This window comes from Vipera ursinii, assembly GCF_947247035.1.
Source record: "Vipera ursinii genome assembly, chromosome: 3".
NCBI classification, from domain to species: domain Eukaryota; kingdom Metazoa; phylum Chordata; class Lepidosauria; order Squamata; family Viperidae; genus Vipera; species Vipera ursinii.
In genome coordinates, this window is record NC_139516.1 from 27,974,120 (window position 1) to 27,995,281 (window position 21,162).

Sequence of the window (21,162 nt, forward strand, 5' to 3'; positions counted from 1 at the left end):
TTGGTGTTTCCCTTTTGGCTTATTAATTTCTCCTCCAAGGTAATCGTTTTGCTTCTTTACAAGACCTGAGCATGGAAGAGGATTCAGACAAGGACGTATGCTCTTATTATTGACAAATTGAGATGGGGAAATAATTTTCAGTAAGGAAATAATGTTGAAGTGAGATGAAAATCTCTTTCTTTCTGCATGGTTGTCCCACATAGATTATACATACATCATGTTGCTAGCTTAGAGTATATGTAGACTAATATATATTCCATCCCTAAAGTGTAGGGTACAAAATAGAAATGGCAAAAAAAATGAGAAAGATGCCTAATGATGATAAACTTCCTTTTGTATGGAAGTAAAAGAATTCCGCACAAATTTCCTCCCAATTCTTTCTCCATCGCTAATCCAGTACAGATAGAATAGGAACACAAGAATTAGCAGAACTGAATTCATAGGGAGTCTGCACATTACAGCAAATATTTACAACTTAAGCAAAAATAGGGTTTTTTTTCAGAAAGAACATTGTTTACACGTTTTCTTCCCCAATTTTCGAATTTTCTTTTGTTACAGAAGCCTAATGAGATACAGCTTTTAAAGACCTGCCAGAGCCTAATGGGATCAACTTAGTTTTGAGATTCCTGGCATGAAGAAGCTTACAAATTAACCTTGCTCACCTCCTTCATAATTTTCAAATGTTTGGACTTCTTCTTCTGTGGGTTTCTGACCAAGAAACACTTGGGAGCTCTTTCTGTTTAAGCAAACATATTTGTGTGGTAGACCTCTTGAAACTGGTGCTGTATACATCTTGCCATGTGACAATGAGCAATACAGTTGCCTTTCTTCTTGAATATGATCAATCAGTTAACATAGGGAATTTCCTCAAAAAGTGAGGGCAAGATAATTGCTTGATAATGCCAAAACATTAAAACTTGAATGAAATTTGCCTTTTACAACTGAGTGCATGTCATAAAATTGTCATGCTGGAAATGAGTGGCTTCTTAACCTTCTTAAGAATTCTTAGCTTTCAATATGAAGATCACAGGAGTCAAAATAAGGAAGATTTCTATCTCTTTCTGATGAATTTTGATCAGGTTAGATTGCTATAATTCTCAAAGCCTGCATGACCAGACTAGGAAATTATTCTAGATGAATAGTTATAGGTATTAATTTAAAAAATAGAAAATTAATGCTAGAGAATTGTGCAGATGATTATTTCCCTTTGTCCCTTGTATTAAAACAGCTTCCTTTCAACCTTTCTTGGTGAGCTGTAAAGTCATCTTAGGCAACTTGACAGCGAAGCTTCAAAACCCACTTATAGAAATAGCAATCAGAGTCATTGTTTGGACAGACAATGACAGGAAATGAGCATGCCTTCTACTTGCATGCATTTTTGTTACTTCACTATCTTGGGGCAAAGCCAGCAGTAAACTATTGTAGTAAAAGAAATCATTCTTTTCAACTAGCAAGCATTTTGAATTTGGTTTTATCCTGGGTTTTTTGATAGCAGATTTCAGTCAAGGTTCCCTCCTACCTAAAAGACTAATATTTTTCACTCTCTGGGCATTTAGAAAAGGATAGTTTTGTGAATTTCAGTTTTTACAGCCTGGTATATAAAAAGTATCAGGCAAAAAAAAATATTCCTACTACAATTGACCTTAGAACAATTTGCACTATCTGAGTATTGGTCATGACTGAACAAAAGAAAAAAAATCCGTTAATGAGCAGCAAAGTGAAATTAATCTGTTCTTATCCCCAACCCCATCCTTGAATGCTTGATATTACAGTATTAGTTGATTAAGAGTTATTAGACTGGCAAAGTTTCTGCACTCTGTCTATTACTAATGATCTTCTATAGTGCCTTACCTGGTTGCAGCATGTATTATTTTAAAAAGTTTTTTTTCCTACTTCTGTGTCATTTTTGTGCAACTTTTGTCACTTTTGTCTATCTACCCCAGGGGTGTCAAACTCACGACATCATATGACGTGTTGTGACGTATCACAACTTTTTTGCCATTACTGGCAATGGGATGAGTGCGGTTTCGCTATAATTCAATTCAGATCCATATGACATTTTTGGATACAAGTATTGAAGAAAGGCATGGAGGGCCAGGGCTGTTTCATGCCCCTTCATTTGCAGTACCTTTAAAGTTTATTAAAATCAGATGTTTAAAAATTATCTTGGTTAAGAAGACTTGGTATGAGGAAAATAAAGAGTTTGAGTAAGAGAACAAGGAAAGGGGACTCAGAAGAAAAGAGGTAAAGTCCCAAAGATTCTGCAGAAGAGAACCTGCAGAATTGGTGCCCAGATCCAGAAGTGGTAATGAGCGATAATTGGTGGGATAGATAGGCTGGAATAGCAGTCTTGGAAGATTATGTGATGTCAAGATTATGTGATATCAGGATTATGTGATGTTAGATAAATTAATACACTTTTAGATTTATTTCAATGAGAGATATTTAACATCTTGATTGATATCAGTACTCTTTCTTCTAAATGCTTAATTCTGGCTGGATCATGCTGCTTGCTTCATTCCTTTCAGTGTTATCAGCAAATTTCTGTACTTCAAAAATAAATAGTTTATAGTTTAGTTTATTAAATTTCTATACCGCCCTTCTCCCGAAGGACTCAGGGCGGTGAACAGGGCATATAATAAAAATACAAAAATACAAAAGTTAAAATAGAATTAAATTAATGCCCGAAATAAAACAATAAAATATACAAATATTTTAAACCCTAAATTAACTCCCCATCAGGCCAGGCCAGCTTGTTCGAATAGGTGGGTCTTTAACCCGCGCCGGAAGGAGCGGAGATCCGGTGCCATCCGGAGCTCAACCGGCAGTTGATTCCACAGAGCCGGGGCGCCCACAGAGAAGGCCCTCCCCCTGGGGGCCACCAGCCGGCATTCTCTGACCAGAGGCACCCTGAGGAGGCCCTCTCTGTGGGAACGCACAGGGCGGAGGGGAGTTGACGCCGGCAGCAGGTGGTCCCCGAGGTATTCCGGACCCGTGCCATGTAAGGACTTAAAAACCATCACTAAGACCTTGAACCTCAAATATTGTTCTATACTGATTATTTGTAGAATCTTTTCTGATGAAACAATATAATTTCTGGGCAACAGAATACACTATTTGTGATTTTCCCCCATGCTTATGCTTCTCAATCATATTCAGACAAATTGAATTGTGGCTATTATACTTTTTTTCTGGTTTGGTTTAGCTGAATGTTTGACAAGTAATTTTTTCCCTCTAGTATAAAAACACAGTTTTCATTTCCTTCCTACCCCAAAGGCTTTTTCATACACCCGTGAATTTGATTTTTGTGAAGCATTTCATAAAAAATTGAAGGTGTGTGCATATTAACACACATTGATTTATTCACATTACCCTGCACGTAAGTGAGGATCCTTGTAACATCAGAAAAGGTTAAGGCAGCAGCTGAACAAAATATATTTTATTGACAACTCTGCTGAAATTGAGCCACCTCTAGATTGAATTTAGAACACGGTAAAGAAATTGGTCGGTAAATTAGTCATGAGTTTTACCTCTGAATATAACGGTATAATTTGTGCAGTTGCCATTAATAAGCATAATAATGGAAGTCAGACAGAATTTCAAAGGTGTGCTTTAATATAAAGGTAAAGGTAAAGGTTCCCCCGCACATGAGTGCTAGTCGTTTCCAACTCTAGGGGCCGGTGCTCATCTCCATTTCAAAGCTGAAGAGCCAGCGCTTGTCTGAGGACGTCTCCGTGGTCATGTGGCTGGCATGACTAGACACCAAAGGCGCACGGAACGCTGTTACCTTCCCACCGTAGTGGTCCCTATTTTTCTACTTGCCTTTTTACGTGCTTTTGAACTGCTAGGTTGGCAGAAGCTGGGACGAGTAACAGGCACTCACTCTGTTACGCAGCACTTGGGATTCGACCCACCAAACTGCCGACCTTCTGATCAACAGGCTCAGCATCCTAACCCACTGAGCCACCGCGTCCCTTATGTGCTTTAATATACAATGTACTAAACGTATGTCAGTAGTTCCAGCAATGTATGAGATGATGGATATTTGCACAAAGTAAAGTATAAACTGAACAGAAAATTTAATGGCTGATACTTGTCAAACATTCAACTAAACCAAACCAGATAATGTTAAATGACAAATGTAGGGGAATTAAGGAGAAGAGTGTTGGCAACCTCTGGCTTCATATTACATATGTACATGCTCCTTTTTGAGACAAGCAGATGTCATACAAAGTGTAGAAAATGAGTAAGTTTTTTTTAAAAATTTTTTTAGCTGTTTTCTCTTTAAAATATCATCAACTCCACCCATCTACTCATTTCTCAGTGTTTTCTCTTGACCCATTCTTCTTATGTTATACATTTGTTTTGATATTTGATGCTCATTCTTTCTCTCTAAACAGCCTTTAATTTACCTCCAAGTAGTCCTTTGATACTGGTTACTCATTTATATATTTAATCTATATTCCTTCAGCATACATTCATTCTTCATTTTTTGTCTTAAATGTCCTATTTCCATCTCCACCACAAGCACCACATCATTTATTGTGGTGCTTTAAGTGATGTCAACTGTTTCTTTCCATTAGGATGGCAAAAAATACCATAAAGTATTAGAATAGTATGAAAAATAAATAAAAATGAAATAACCAAAACAATACATTATGATAAAATTTAAAAACCCAGTCCTTTCTCCCTAAAATACTTTGATTGCAAACGTGGTCAGATCTCCTCCACTGTTGCCAAACAGGTTTTAGAGGAATTAGGATTTCATTCAAAAGTATATAAAGCTGAGATGGGCTGCCTTTTATTTTTAGTTTAGTGTAAGAATACAGTATTTTCTATTTCACCAGAGGGTATCATGCTGACATTTACACCCTCCTTGGTTTCATTTTTTTTACATTCTCTTTTTCTTTCAAAAAATAACAAACATTTAGTGCTTAAGAGGTTAAAAAAAGGAAATAAGCAAAAATATGTTTCCTAAAATAATTTTGCTGCCAATTTTGGTCCTATAAATGTAGAGGTATCTGAGAGCTACGAAAACCAGGAGCAAGATTTTTTGGGGCAGGGGAGGGAACCAAATATTTACCATGTTTTACTAAAACTGCTGATGCCTAATATTCATCTAATTTGGCTTGCGGAATTTTTTTAAGGATGGCCAAGTTTATTTCTCATTTATGAAATTTCTGTAACTCCAAAGGATTGAGACTTTTCCTAAACTATGCCATCATCAGTAGTTAAAAGTTAAATGTAGACTTTAGAGTTGTTTATAGTGCAAGGCTTGTTAAAAATTAAAAAAGAAAAAAAGAAGAAGCAAGAGAGAAAGAACATTTTGAGTGGCAGCATCGGGGGAAAAAAACCCCTCTTGTTGTACAGGTGCATAATCTTCTTTTATATTCCTGGTCAGATTAAACCATCTAAGCAAAATAACCTTGCTATATCATTATGAACTTAATAATTTTAACAAGATAACAAATCGGTAGAAATTTATCTGTGATATGTACTTAATAACTATTAGATGCTGCCCTTTTATCAACTTATCATGATAATGAAGATGCAGTTTAACCAAAGGCTTTTAGTGAATCTTAACACATAATAAATAACAGCTTTTTTGACATTTTCCATTGTGACATTTTACTGGAATTATAAAATTCCAGTAAATATCAATGGTGTCCTGACATTTAAACTAACAGTGATCCCTGACTGTTTCTTTTACTCAGGTACTGCATTTTCATTTAAAGTTTTTAGGATTGTTCATAAATGAAAAAAAAATACCAATATGGTGACTACAGGTACTATCTCATATGTAAACCCTGATCTTAAACTTATAATTACATAATTATTACAGATTATTTCAGCCATTTCAGTATGGCTTCAGACCAGATTACAGTGCAGATTCAGCATTCGTCACATTTGCTGATGATCTTTGGTGGAGTCATGATGCAAATGGTACATCTATCCTATTGCTCCTTGATCTCTCGCTGGCCTTCAGCTGCAAGAGCTAGGAGAGGAGGCACTATCCTCAGTGATTGGTTTCAGTCAGTAATAACAGTGGGGGGGGAGTAATTGTATTCATGGCACCTCTTACTTGGAATTTATCAAGGCTTAACACTCTGTTCACCATCTCCCAAACACTGGGAGGATCATGTACTACTTTGGGGTGCTGTATCATCAGTATATAGATTATATCCAATTTACATTTCCATACCAGGTTGCACAGATAAAGCTGCCAATGTATTGACCCAGTGCCTGGACACTGCAATTGTTTGTACTACTTCTATAGTAACCAGATCTGCTAATCCATAATTTTTGGGTTGTAAATAAATTATTGAGATTGATATTGCAATGCATGGAGAAGTTGTGACTATTTACAGCACCTTATTTCCCTATTAGTGGTCTTTCCTAAACCTCTGCACTGTGGAAGTGATAGTGTAGAATCCCCAAAGTCATACTGGTGAGGGTAATAGCAAGCACTTAGACTTATATACCACTTCATAGTGCTTTATAGCCCTCTCTAAGCGGTTTACAGAATCAGTATATTGCCCCCAACAATCTGAGTCCTCATTTTACTGACCACAGAAGGTTGGAAGGCTGAATTAACCTTGAGCTGATGAGGATGGAACTTCTAGCTGTGTGCAGAGTTAGCTTGCAATACTGCATTCTACCAATGAGCCACCATGGCTCTTCAAGGTAAGGTTCAGAGGTGTTTTGGATTTCATGTGCCGATCAATTAGCAGGGGTCCTGACAAGGATCTTTAACATCTCCTTGCAAATGGCATGTATACCATCAAAGCAGCTACCATTGTCCCAGTCCCAAAAGAAAACAGCAATTGAGTGTCTAAATGACTACAGACCTGTTGCATTAATGTCTATAGTGATGAAATGCTTTGAAAGTCTGGTTCTCCAACATCTTAGGACATGCCTCCCACCAGACTTTGACAAACATCAGTTTGCCTACAGAGGGAATAGGTCGACAGACGATGCCATAGCTACTGCTTTACATTCTGTACCAAGCCATCTGGAGAAACCTGGAAGTTATGTCAGGATGCTTTTCATTAATTATAGCTCGGCTTTCAACACTTCTGCTGAACATCCTTATTGAAAAGCTGACTGACTTGAATTCCCCCCCCCCCGCATCTGTGATTGCATTAAAGACTTTCCAAGGGTTAGGGTTAGGGTTAGCTACAAACAGTGAGGGTTGGGTCTGTTTCATCCACCCCCCTGAAGCTTTGCACTGGCTTGCCACAGGGCTGTGTGCTTACCCTTACCTGTATTCACTGTACTCATATGATTGTGTATCGTCCTACCCACCCACTGCAATCATTAAGTTCGCAGATGATACCACCGTAGTGGGTCTTATTACAGGTGGAGATGAAACAGCATATGGGGGGAGGTACAAAAACTATCCTTATGGCGTTTAGAGAACAACTTACACCTGAACAAGTTTCAAGACAAAGGAGATGGTGCTAGACTTTTGGAGAAAAAGAGAGGAACCTGCCTGACTTTACATCAGGGGGGGGAGGCTGTGTGGAGACAGTCTCCTCCTTTAAATTCTTGGGAGTCTACCTCTGTGAAGATCTTACCTGGAAAGTCAATACAACCCAGAAAGGCCCAACAGAGACTCCACTTCCTCAGGGTCTTGCAGAAGAACAGGGCAGAACAATAGCTAATGACCTTTTATTGGTCTACTGTATTGTGGTTTGGTGTGCTGGCCTGACAGCCGCAGATAGGAAGATATTACAGAGGGTGGTGAGCATAGCACAAAACATCATGGGCAGTCCCCTGACACCACTAGATGACATTGCCAGGGCTTGGTGCCTTGGAAGAGTAAGGAAAATTCTCAGGGATGAATCACACCCTGGTTGGTACCTCTTTACTCTCCTACCATCAGGTAAGAGATATAGAAGTATAGCCAGCCGCACCAACAGGCTAAAGAACAGTTTCTATCCAAGGGCTGTCAGGCTCCTGAACAGGAACTAACTCTATGTATGATTGACTTGCGAGGCCGGTGTGTTATGCAATTAGCTCACATGGTATAACAAGATGGTGGGTTTGTTGTCACTGTGAGTTGTGGTGGGGGCACGAAGGGAGGCTCAGCCAATCTCACTGTATACATGTTATACTTTGATAATAATGGTTCATTGATTCATCATTGCCAAGAAAAACATAGGTTTGTCGCTTACTCATATGGACAATCACATGTTAATCTTGAAATATGTGTGACATTATATTGCATCCTTTTCCATTTCACTTACTTTTAAGCTGCACAATATCACCATGCAACAGCAGCTGTGGAAGGGGCAAAGGGGTCAGTGTGGCATAAAAAATGGTGTTCTCATGCAAACCAGTATCTTCTATTTCTAATGTAATGTCAAATGCATATCCCAAAGGACAGAGCTTGACACCTTTTTTCAGCACTGTGACATAAACAGTGAGAACTTACAAAACTCTGACATTGGTAAAGATAGAAGGATAGAAGACCTATAAAAATGGTCCACTCCAGCTGTGTGATCCAGGTAATTTCTTGACTGTAATTGGAGATTTGTCCACTTATGTGGTGGGCAATTCTTCCACAAATCTGATTGTGGAGACACCAAGATTGTGGAATAAAATTGTTACAAAACAGCCTTAATCAAACCCTAATCTCTTTATAAAGAGCTCTAGAAAATAAACAAGATAAGAGTTATCTAGAGTGATGGTAGCAGAAAACAAAGAGCAATTTAGATCCATCACAAATTTCTTTCCTTGCTTAGCCTAAATTACAGTGAAGCATGGTTACTTTTCCACTTTTATTACATTATCAGGATAACTCTTTCATTGCCGAAAGTTGCTTTGCAGATATTTGTTCAGAGATTGATTATCAAAGTTTAACATGATGACTATTTTTTTAACTATTTGATTTTGCTGATCCTGTGGAAGCTGAGGAAACGGATTATCTATTGTATGAATGATCTGGATTCATATTCTTTCTGGCTACCATACTTAGCCATCTGATAGAGGCATCATGTGGCAGAAATTGGGATGTGCTACTGAGCCCTGAATGAGGCACATATGAACCTTCTCCTGAATAAAATTGTCTAGCCATTCACTTTGTTACAAATCCTTCCTTTTTGGGAAAAATGTTAGATAATATGGGATGAAATTAGCTGAAACTAGATGAAGTAGATTGTCTAAATTCTTTCCTTTCTAGATTCAGGTCTAAGCATGAAAGATAAGCAGGTCTGATTCCTCTAGTGCACAGGTGTCAAACTTGTGATGTCACGTGCCGTGTCGCAATATATTGCAACTTTTTTTTCCCATTGCCGGCAATGGGGTGGGAGCGGTTTTGGCATGATGCATCCAGAACCGCAGGCCGGCAGTTTCACACCTTTGCTCTAGTGGTTATCTTACCTCAAGTTCTGAAATATGGGAATATGTCCTTTAGGCCTTTGAGCTGTATTTGATTCCATGACCATCCTATATTGCTGAATCACCAGTGGGGATTGAGAATCAAGGCATAGTTATAATAGCTATGCTCTTATTTTAGTGAACAGGGAAAAGTGCAGTCAAGCACACAGCTTCTCCAATATGAGATACCATAACATTTGGCTATCTCTTTTGCTGTAGAAAGCTGCAAAAAAAAAAGGCTATTCGTCAATTTGAGATGAACAATGTGGTACCAACAGTTTGTTTGCTTTTAATCCTATATTATAAACCACCCTCTGTTTCAAGAAATGGGCCTTATATAAAGATGTGTGTGAATGTACATACACAAGTGCATACATTGGGTAACTAGCATTTTTCCTAGAAATCGGTTGAGGTTAACTGAAATATATTTGTTCTGTCATTCTAACTAAATTTATATCTTTGTAGATGGAAATATATAAGGAATTAGTTATGTATTCAGATTACACTTTTTTTTATTCCCCCCCACACTTATTTCAGATTACCTACAAGGCTGTTGGATCTCTAGATCCTACTGCTGACTTGTTGAACCAGAGAGGAAAAGTCTTCAAACTAAGGAATGAAACTCACCACCTCTTTGTAGGGTTATACCCAGGAACTACCTATTCATTCACCATTAAAGCCAGCACAGTAAAGGGTTTTGGACCTCCCATCACCACACGGATTGCAACTAAAATTTCAGGTATTACTATTAAGGGGAAAATAGCATGCTGAGAAAATTCAGTTTTGACTTTGAATTTGGTAGGTAGAGGGAAAATAATGAGCATTCTATCAAAGTTAAAGCAATTAGCATCTTGGGCTACATTTTTTAAAATGTGCCTATGGGGAAAATAACTTGTCAGATTCCTCATAAAACAGTGATACAACCCTGTCATTTAACATCATGCACTCTAATAAGTAATAAGACATACAGTAGTGGGTGGGACTTTTCATTTTGTTTTATTTCCAGTTAAGCATTGCTTTATGAATCCATTTAATTTTAAATAGCTCAGAAATTGATCTACAATGATTCAAAACATTCCCTTTATCACTAAGCTTTGTGCAAACCAGTTTTTAATCTGCAGATGCACCTAGCAACAAAAAAATCTCTATAATTTATAACTGTGTTAGTCTCCACTGTGCATTTATTTAAAATATTTTCATATTCACATATAAAGAAATTGTAGAACTGACAAGATACAACACATTGCTTCTTTTGCTTTAATACAAATAAGGGTCAATGTTTATTCATTTAGATTTTGAAATCATTAATACATAATGTTGAGATTTCAAGAAATGAGCTTAATTTCTTTTGTTTACTTTACACTTTATGCTAAAATGTAATATGATTTATTTTGAGCTTAGGTCAATGCCTGAAAGGGGTCTGCTCACACAGACTGTTGTGCTGCTTTAGAAACAGTCCCTTGCAGAAGATAGCTGTAAGTTAAGATCTGAAATTGGAAAGAGAGCAAGAGATATTTAATCAAACATAAAGGAACATGGAGAGAAAAATAGCAAGAAAATCAGTTCTTCCTAATTAGGTTAAAAATTCCACCAAATGTTCACTGCTACAAAAGAACAAATAGTATCAAAAAGCATTTTGTATTTGATTGCCTTCTACCTGTTGATTTCCAGAAACATAAATCTTTCTGTTGTTCCACAGCCCCATCAATGCCAGAATATGATTCTGACACCCCTCTGAATGAAACAGAGACCACCATTACAGTCATGCTGAAGCCTGCACAGTCTCGTGGTGCACCGGTCAGGTAATTTTTTTTCTATCCTTGTTTAGTCTCCCTTTTCAAAAATGCCATGACATGTGTCATTCCATATTTCTAGATTATGAAGAGGAAGAATTATAACAAAACAAATAAAGCAACAATAACACCAGTAGTTCGGGGAACCATTATACCAGAGAAAGATACAGAGCAAGTATCTCTAAAAATAAAATGCTGAGATTGATGGTGATTGCACCGTTGTCCAAAAGACTTTATGTTCTCTGGGGCATAAAAATCTGAAAGAATTCCCCAAAGGTTCCTCTGAGAGCTAATTTAGGCTTTTTGTTCTCTCTGGATTTCATAGCAGAATGAACGCTAGCATCAAGCCATGTCTGCTAGTATTCATTTTTCCCTATCAAAAAGTTCCACGCAAAAAATATGCACATAAAAAGTGTTATTAAAAGTTGTGGGCAAAAAGCTGTAAATTAACTTTGAAGGGACACTTAACTTTTTTGAATTGGTCCTTCAAAGCGTTGCTATGTAGTTATACCCTGTTTTTGAAAGTAAGAGTTGAGAAGCTACCCTTTATTAGTTTTGACCAATTAAAATTATCCACAAATAGTTAGTCTGTGGTGTGTTCCCTATGTGGGGGAGGGAATCAGAGGAACAGGTGAACTTACACAGTGCCATTCTGAAAGCTATTTAAGGCATCCATAAGATAAAACCACCCAGATCTGTATTCCAGTTTTATGGGTGTTTTAGACCTGATGTGGACAGAATCTCTCTTGGTTATCAAGAAACACTGTTAATCCTTTTTAGGCAAGATGGTTGATAAGTTTGCAGCTTCAGAAGATCCAGTAATACTGTAAACAAATTATATGGATTTTTTTCAGATTGTTTTCTGAATGGGATATACTACTGAGATAATATTGATCACCCTTGTAGATGACCTTTAGTAGGTTTACTGGGATGGGAGGTGTGTATCTAACCTGTCCTCTATTCTTTAAGTGACCTTCAAAACACAGTATCCTTCTGTAGTGGCTTTGAAGTGAGGTGCATGATGTTATAGTTCTGTCCACCTCATCAGAACTATGATGTTAGTCCCATGATATCTTTCACTTTAAAATGAGGGAAGATGCTTGTTAGAGGTAAGACGGAGAAAATAAATGAACAAGCTTGGTTGACCTAGAAATAGTGCAGAGAAGAGCAACAAAGATGATTAGGGGCCTGGAAGCTAAAACATTTGAAGAACAGTTCCAAGAATTGGGTATGTCTAGTTTAATGAAAAGAAGGAATAGGAGTGACATGAAAGCAGCATTCCAATATCTGATGGACTGCCACAAGGAAGATGCTCCAAAACACCTGAGGGCAGGATAAGAAGTAATGGATAGAAACTAATCAAAGAGAGAACCAGCCTGTAAATAAGGAGATATTTCCTGACAAATAGAACAATCAGTAAAATGAAGTTGTGAGTGCTTCAACATTGGAGATATTTAAGAAGAGATTGGACAACCATTTGTCTGATATAGGGTTTCCTGCTCAAGGAGGAAGACCTCTGAGGTCCCCTTCCAACTCTGTTATTTTGTTATTCTGAACCCAAGTGATTTGTTATGTATAACAAATTCATATCAAGCACCAGAATATGCATTTCTTATTAAGATAACAGTAGCTGTACATCAGCTTTCCCTACTTAAGAAGAAACTCAGTAACATTTAAACATTTCAGATTCTTAATATAAAGGAAGATATTTAATCAAGTGATTATCACTTTCCCAGTGAAATTATCACATTTATTGTGGATAGTTTAACTTTGCCTCAATAAGACCCCATGCAAATCCCACAGGATTCAAACCTCTAAACTGGTGTTTATATTAGAAATATTGTTGGTATTTCAAATCAGAATTATATGTGAGCTCCCAAATTGACTTCCTCTCATATCTTTTTAAAACAAAAGCATTTCCTGCTTCTGAGGAATACTTAAAAACAAATGTATTTCCATACTACTCATTTAATATTGGCTGAGATGATGAAAAGTAAACATTCAATTCTTATTTTGAAATATGAAACAAGAAAGCTTATTTTATCACTGGACTCTGTCATTTTTATTAAAAGTAACATATTATTTTGTGCTTATACTGTGTTTGTGTTTGTCTACTAGCAAATTATATATGGTGAACTATATATGTTGTTGAAGACCAGAACATACTATGTTATATATCATATATCTTTCTTTTCTAATTCTGTTCTATCTTGTGATTTAAATTTTGCTTTCTCCTTTTTTTATTGGACAATTTTAAAAACTAAAACCAAAATTAAGTTCCTTCCTGTAAATCAATAAGCATCTATTAGAAACTGAGTATGTGTGAAAATCTTTCTGAAAACCTTGTTTCTTTATAGTATCATCTGTAAAAATAATTGAAATGTCAATGCAGATGTCTTCATACAAATACATACAAACATCCAATATGTGAGGTCTATTACAATGATTGTTTTTCCCCTCACATAAGTAGATTCAGTTGCAAACTCAACATGAGCCTTTCCTTTCCCCTGATTTCTCCCCAAATTAGATTTCACATGCTCTTTCATTAAATCCACTTTCTATTCATTCTATTGGGATATCTGTTGATCTGCTAATATTGAAACTGTTAATCTGTATCCTTCCTTCCTTCCTTCCTTCCTTCCTTCCTTCCTTCCTTCCTTCCTTCCTTCCTTCCTTCCTTCCTTCCTTCCTTCCTTCCCTCCTTCCACAAAATAATGTATGAAACATTCAGAACCTTCCCAGTTTTTCATCATAAAAGCTGAAAGCTCGCTCATGTTTTGTATTAATTGTTTTCCCATGTATACATATGAAGTGACTAAAACAAATTTTCAAAACATTTTTTTTCTATGTGGATTCTGACCAAACACATTCAGTTTTAGGTCTCAAAATAGCTCTGTCCCATTTTTCACTTATTCATTCGCCTTACATAACAGATTAATATATTTCCCTGGATTGCATTCATTCAGAATGAATACAGAATAACAGACTTGGAAGGTCTTTTAATCTAATCCACTGCTTAAGAAGGAGACCCTATACCAGGCATGTCAAACTGCCGGCCTGCCGGCCAGATGCATTACACAAAAACTGTGGCCAACCATTGCCAGCAATGGGGAAAAAGTCCTGATACACCACACAATGTCACGTGACGTTGCAAATTTCACATGCCTGCCCTATATCATTTCAAATGGTTGTCCAATCTCTTCTTAAAAACCTTCAGTGATGGAGCACTCACAACTTCTGAAAACAACTCGTTCCACTGACTAGTTGTTTTAACAATCAGGAAATTTCTTCTTAGTTCCACTTGGTTCTTTTCTTGATTAGTTTTTATCCATTGCTGTACATTTTCCCCCAAAATACATTCTGTCATTTGATTTTTCAACTATAATTATTCACTGGAATGTAACTTGCAACTATCATCAAAATATGTGTTTCTATTTTTCATATGTACCCACAATAACTCAGAAAACATCAATTCATACTTTCTGAGATATATTTTAGCCCTTTAATCCTTAATTAAGATCATTCTGTCATTTTCCTTCATGTATTCATCAACATCATTCAACATGATCAGGCTATTTTCATTCAGCTCATTATATCCTCTACTTTCTCCTACTTTCCAGGCATAATTATACCTATTTTCTTTTGTATTTATTCATTTATGTTACTGACCATTTACGCCTCTTATATTTCAAGTCAAAATCTTCCCAATACTGAAAATCTGCTGAAAGATTTTTATCTTAGCTGCCAATCATGACTTCGTGTGTTGGAATTTTTTTTAAAAAAAAAGCTTTCTTGTAAGAAAGGTGTTCCTTATATTAGCAAACCTATTCTTATCCTTCCATGTGCAACATTTTTTTCTGATAATAACAATAGCACTGTTTTCTTTTGGTACAAGAGCCTCAAATTTCAGTTCCCACCAACTAGGAAGTATATGCAGTATACTGTCCTATACAGAGTATGCAAGTATCAAATTAATTTAAAGATGAATTATCATGCTTGTTTTCTATAAGAATAATGCAAACAGGATAGGATAATCCACTAGATAATCCTCTGGTTTTGGTGTGCAAAGAGCAATGATTGTCATGGCATCATGAATCAATCTCTAGAAGCCCATTTCTTGATCATTGGAAAATCTCTAGGCATACATGTGAGAGGTTTTCCCCTCAGAATGGAACTTTACTATCTGCTTGGATATCAGAGGAGTTGGCAAGTCAGAGTACACAAGTGAAAATACTATTTGCAAAACCAGTATGTTTTTCTATGTACAATATACAGTGTAGTATAAGAAAGAATAGAAGAAAACAAGTTTAGCCTACTATATATACCCACGTATAAGCTGAGAATTTCAGTTTCCAGATGTACCCTAAAATTGGGCTTATCTAAGAGTACATGTTGTTTTTGTCAGCTTCGTAAAATACCTGTCTGTTGTGTATACATTTATATATAAGCCCATGCATGAATAACCAGACTCTCACATTTGTAATCAAAATATTTTAACCAAAATACACCCTCCTCAATAAGCTGATTCTGAATATTAAAACATGAAAATTTGAGAGTTGCTGTATTTGCAAGTAGTGAATTTTTCATGGTACTTTGGTTACCTGGAACAAATTCATTCTATTCTTTTGACCTAAACACAAAGAAAGAGATGACTAAGTTCCCTTTTCCCCCCTGTATATTATTGAGACATTTCAAGACTTAATTATATCATAGGTATATAAATTATGGAAACATGTTAATGCTCCCATGATTAAAATTATAGAGGCCCTAATTGAAAAAGCATAAACTGAAATGAGGAATTCCTAATTATAGTTTGCTTTGAGATATTAATTTTCCTCCATAATGAATGGATAATTCTTTAAACAAGAAAAGGAGACTATTGCATTAATGTGTTAACCGAAGATAGAATCACAGAATTGCCATAAATGCATAGTGAAGATACAAAAGAAACTAATTAGAGTGAAAGTGTAGAACACCAAGAGTTCTTTGGTCTATAGGAACTCGTTAACTAAAAAAAATACAGTAGGTTTATGTGGATTCTTGTGAACTTTGGGAATAACAAAATATATAGAATATTTTGTAAGTATATCTCATGGGCTTATGCTAAGCTAATGGCAAAATTTTTAAATAGCAAAATTCTACCAAGTTAATAATAGGATCTTTGGTAAAAACCAGATTTCAATTACTTTGTAATTCTTGTCATTCAAAATATCCTTTTCCAAAAGTAAAATTCAAAGACAACAAAGTTCTGTCATTGAGCTTTTCTGATAGTTTTTGTAGCGATATGTTACAACTGTTGTCACTAGGATGTACAGTATCTGCAATTTAACATTTGTCAAGATTTATCATCTTTCTCTCAAACTGAAGCCATCTCTTTATTTTATGGTCACAGTTCAAGATTTCTATGAATTTTTTAACTTAAGAAAATGAAGTATGTTACCTCTTCAACTTTTTGCATTGGGTTGGGATTGCCCATTAACATAATTGCTTAACAAGTGGCTGGCCATATAAATTGGGTAATTAAATAAATAATCATTTTTAATATTCACCATACTGGCTTTGGCCTCTCTTCTTTCATCTTCAGCAAGAGATTTTTTTAAGGACTTCCTTATCTCCATCCATCAAAAGATCTCTGGGACTGTTAATATTTCTCCTAGCAATTTTAACTCCATTGTCTATTTCTTTTAGTTAAGGATTTCTTTTGTACAAAGGATTAAAGGGTCATGAAAATACAAGGTGATGGTAATAACCTTGGCACATTCCATTGTTTCATATTCTATATTAAAAACCATACAGAACAGTTTAAATAAAATTTTCATTATCTTGAGCCTAATCTCTAACAGAGTTTGGCTCATTGAAATGTGTACACTTAATACTCATTAGATTACAGCTGGAAATTTTCTGACTTTATCTTAAATTTGGCATATACAGCTCTAATTTGTGCATGCAGGATATTTTAAATTCCTGGGGTTAATTACAATTAGGGCTTTGATCCTAAATCCAATTAAGAGTGAGGCATTGTAAAGGTCTCCTTGATTTTCCATCTCTGATAACGTGGCTTGGAATCTCAGCACATAGGAAAAGTTAATGTGTACAGGGTATTAAGACAAAAAGAGAGCAAAGTACTATATTTTAGAATAGAATATAGCTGGAAGGGACCTTGGACCTATACCATTTCAGACAAGTGACTGTCCAGTCTCTTCTTAAAAACCTCCAGTGATGGAATGCCCACGATTTCTGAAGGCAACTGTTCCACTGGTTAATTGTCCTCACTGTTAGGAAGTTTTTCCTTAATTCCAGGTTGCTTCTCTCTTTCCAACCATTGTTTCTTGTCCTGCCTTCTAGTGCTTTGGAGAATAATTGGACTCCTCTTCTTTGTGGCAGCCCCTCAGATACTGGAATACTGCTATTATGTCACCCCCATTTCTTCTTTTATTTAGATTAGCCAAACCCAATTCCTGAACCATTCTTCATATGTTTTAGTCTCCAGGCCCCTGATCACCTTAGTTGCTCTTCTCTGAACTCTTTCCAAAGTCTCAACATCTTTTTTGTAGTATGGTGACCAAAATTGATTGCAGTATTCCAGATGTGATCTTACTAGGATTTTATAAAGTGGTACTAATACTTTACATGATCTTGATTCTATTGTATTAGCTTTTCTGGCAGCTGCTGCACACATATTCAAGTGATCACCCACTAGGACTCTAAGGTCCCATTCACAGTTACTGTTTTTGAGCCAGGTTTCGCTTAATCTGTACTTGTACTTTGGTTTTTCCTGCTCAGGTGTAAAACCTTGCTTTTCTCCACATTAAATATCATTTTGTTGGACAGGGCCCATTGTTCAAGTTTGTCAAGATCTTTTTGGATCCTGAGCTTGTCTTCTGAGGTATTGGCTATTCCTGCCAGTTTAGTGGCATCTGCAAATTTGATGAGTTCCCCTTCTATTCCCTCAACTAAATCTTTTATGAAGATATGGAAGATTTTGGTGTCTTCTAATATAAAAATGCCTTAGTGGATCAAGGAACATTGAATTAAGATACTGATGCATTTTCAAATCAGAATAAGCAATAAAATACTAAAGCGAAATGTAGCATAGTTTCTACCCCTTGTAGGTTCTGATGAATTCATGTGAAAAACAGGAATGAACTCTATTATGATAGTTGCAGGCTTTGTGATCATAATTCAGACAGCTATATATATATATATATTTTCAGAATTCTAGCTGCTACTTAATACATTATTTATGACATTAAATTAATTGGGGAAATTAATGTTGCCAAACTCTCTGAAAAGATATCAAATCCCATTCAACAAGTTTTCCTAAAGTGCATTCCTTAAACAAATTGATTAAAGATAGTGTAAGAGGTAGAAAGTTGTCTGCTTTCCCAGACAGATCACACAGCAAAGAGAACAAATGAGCTAATTCTTTTTTTATGTTAAGGCTACATTGACAGAAATTTGCAAGTCTGGAAGTACAAACCTCTCGCTGTCTCTTTTTACATTCTGAGAAGTTAGGGAAGATGTTTTCTTAGTTTCTTTCTCTGATTGTTATGCAGCTGCAGGATTCTCCTCCCCCTCCCCCCACATCTGATTGTTCTCTAGGCAGTATCATTTTCACGTACCATTGCAGAAATCATAGCCATGAAATTGTTCCAGATATTGTGCTTGCTTGCTTCTTGCTTATTTGTTTGTTTGTTCGTTCATTCATCCTATGGCATTCAATGTCAGGGAAATCAGAAAATGCTAGACACAATGCAGACCTGACAACCTAGATTGTGTTTGCATTCTGTTTGGCACTTGAACTCCCATGCTTGGTATATCAATGGTGGTGGCAAATTAGCTTTACACCAGCTAACTAGTGGCACTTGGGTTTCTGGCTCTTCTGGGTTCCTCTGCTAGTCTTGCCTTGCCTTGTGTCATGTTGCCTCACATCCAGCCAGTTCCAGTACCGGCTAAATATATAATAACACAGGACTCCATTGTACATGTGAATGCAGCTAGGTTTTTCCCACCAAGGTGGTACCCATTTATCTACTTGCAATCTGTTTTTAAACTGCTGGGTGGTCAGGAGTCAGAGAATGAGCAATGAGAGTGCACTGGGTCTTGTGAAGCCAGGATCGAACTGGTGGAGTGCAGACCATTTCTGGCCAGTAGTTTCAGCATCATTAAGCCACTGGGTCACTGTGTCTCCTTTCATATCATTGTTAATATAGTTGTACAATTTATTAGAAAAAAACTGATGTAACCCAGGCTTTGAAATATAGTCAGCTCTTTATGATTACATGTATTACAATCTATATTTGATGAGGATTAACTTTATTCTTAAGAAAAAAAACAAGATTATTTTTGGATTAAAGAACATACAGATAGGAACATGGGTGTGCATATGTGTGTTTTTCTTCTTTAGTAAAATAACAAAGAAAATCTATTGCTGTTATTTCTAAACAATTCTATAACATGGAATGAAAAATGTGGCTGTTTTTCCTTTGTTTAAATTGTTTCCAGTATGCACATCACTTCAAAATTTTTCAGTAATGCTGTATGATTAATTAAACTTATTTCTTGGAAGCATCAGACATCCACTGAATGTTAAACATTTACAAAATATGTTGATGATGCCTTGAATGCGACATGAGTTAATCCTTCAGTCTCTCCTGTCTGAGCAGGGGGTTGGACTAGATGACCTCCAAGGTCCCTTCCAACTTTATGATGATGATGATGATGATGATGATGATGATGATGATGATGAATGGAATCCCTACAGGCAAAGCATCTCTCTCTCTCTCTCTCTCTCTCTCTCTCTCTCTCTCTCTCTCTCTCTCTCTCTCTCTCTCTCTCTCTCTCTCTCTTTAAAGTTAATTTTTTAGGATGGTCATAAATTCAAACAGCCATTAAACAAGACAGTCAATAAACAAGGATTACTTGTATTTTTTCCAATTCTTACATTCAATTTCTTGCCATTCTACTACTTTGAGGACAGACCCACTGCCCAGAGTCTAGGGCATGGTAAATTGTAACCCAGGGACCAGGAGGTATAATAATTAGGTGTTGTGATTATAGTTCTTATAATCCCATACCTTACTTGACTCTAACCTTTTTCTAACTTGGCTTCTCAACCATGTCAACCATTCAATTTATTGCAATCAAAGTAGTTCTGTTAAAGGTTTCAACGTAATTTCACAAGTTATAAATTCACGTAGGGATGTAGATTTTGCTGCAGCTTCAAAATGTTTAATTGTATCACAATAACCCTTACATAACAACTGAAGGAGGATTCAGTTGAATGTGCTTGTAAGCCTTTCAGAATTCAACAAAACTTTGCTGTACCTTTTCTTTCTGTTCCTCATTCCAATTAATTTGGGTCATTATTTGGACTTAAAATATGGAAACCAGTTGGCAAGAGCATCTGAAAATGGAATTATAAAGGTCATCACAGCCCCAATTCACACTGTGAAGCCACATATTTAATCTGGTTTTTACCTCACAGCAAGTAGTGTGCAAGCTAAAGATGAAAGACATCAACTTCAGTCATTTGTCATGGTCAGATCACTATCTGGTTACTTTGGGACTCACAGCTACCACTGTCCTTCTTATAGGGTGTGAGTCCATTAAGATAATTTATCCCAGGCACCTTATGGATCCAGTTAGTTTCCACCATACACTTGGGAAATTTCTCAGTGATGTAGTAGACAGTTGTGTGTGTTGCTTTGCTGAGTACTATAGCAGGGAGACAGCAAAAGTGCTCAACAGGAGTACTGCCAAGTGACAATTCAGTTCAGGCCGACATCATAGCAGTAAAATTATAATACTTTTCTTCACATATTACATTAGTAGAATGTTGGCCAGCAGTATTATTTAGTGCAACTCTTAGGATTTTTCTACAGTAGTGTAAATGCAGACACTTGGACTCTCTACCTGATATCCATTTTTTAATTGCTAATACTCTCTTGAATAAAATTGTTTTTCTTATACCAAAAAGTTGTTTGTT

At 36.4% G+C, this 21,162-nt stretch overlaps 1 protein-coding gene across 1 annotated transcript in view; it reads left to right on the forward strand.

Moving 5' to 3' along the window:
* Positions 1 to 21,162, forward strand: part of PTPRT (protein tyrosine phosphatase receptor type T) — a gene marked incomplete at both ends in the record, with an annotated part of 687,552 nt that overhangs the window by 527,939 nt on the left and 138,451 nt on the right. Inside the window, 2 exons of the mRNA XM_083358025.1 lie at positions 9,919 to 10,120; positions 11,081 to 11,183. Of these exons, the coding sequence (XP_083214151.1) occupies positions 9,919 to 10,120; positions 11,081 to 11,183 (305 nt within the window). The remainder of the gene's footprint in view (positions 1 to 9,918; positions 10,121 to 11,080; positions 11,184 to 21,162) is intronic.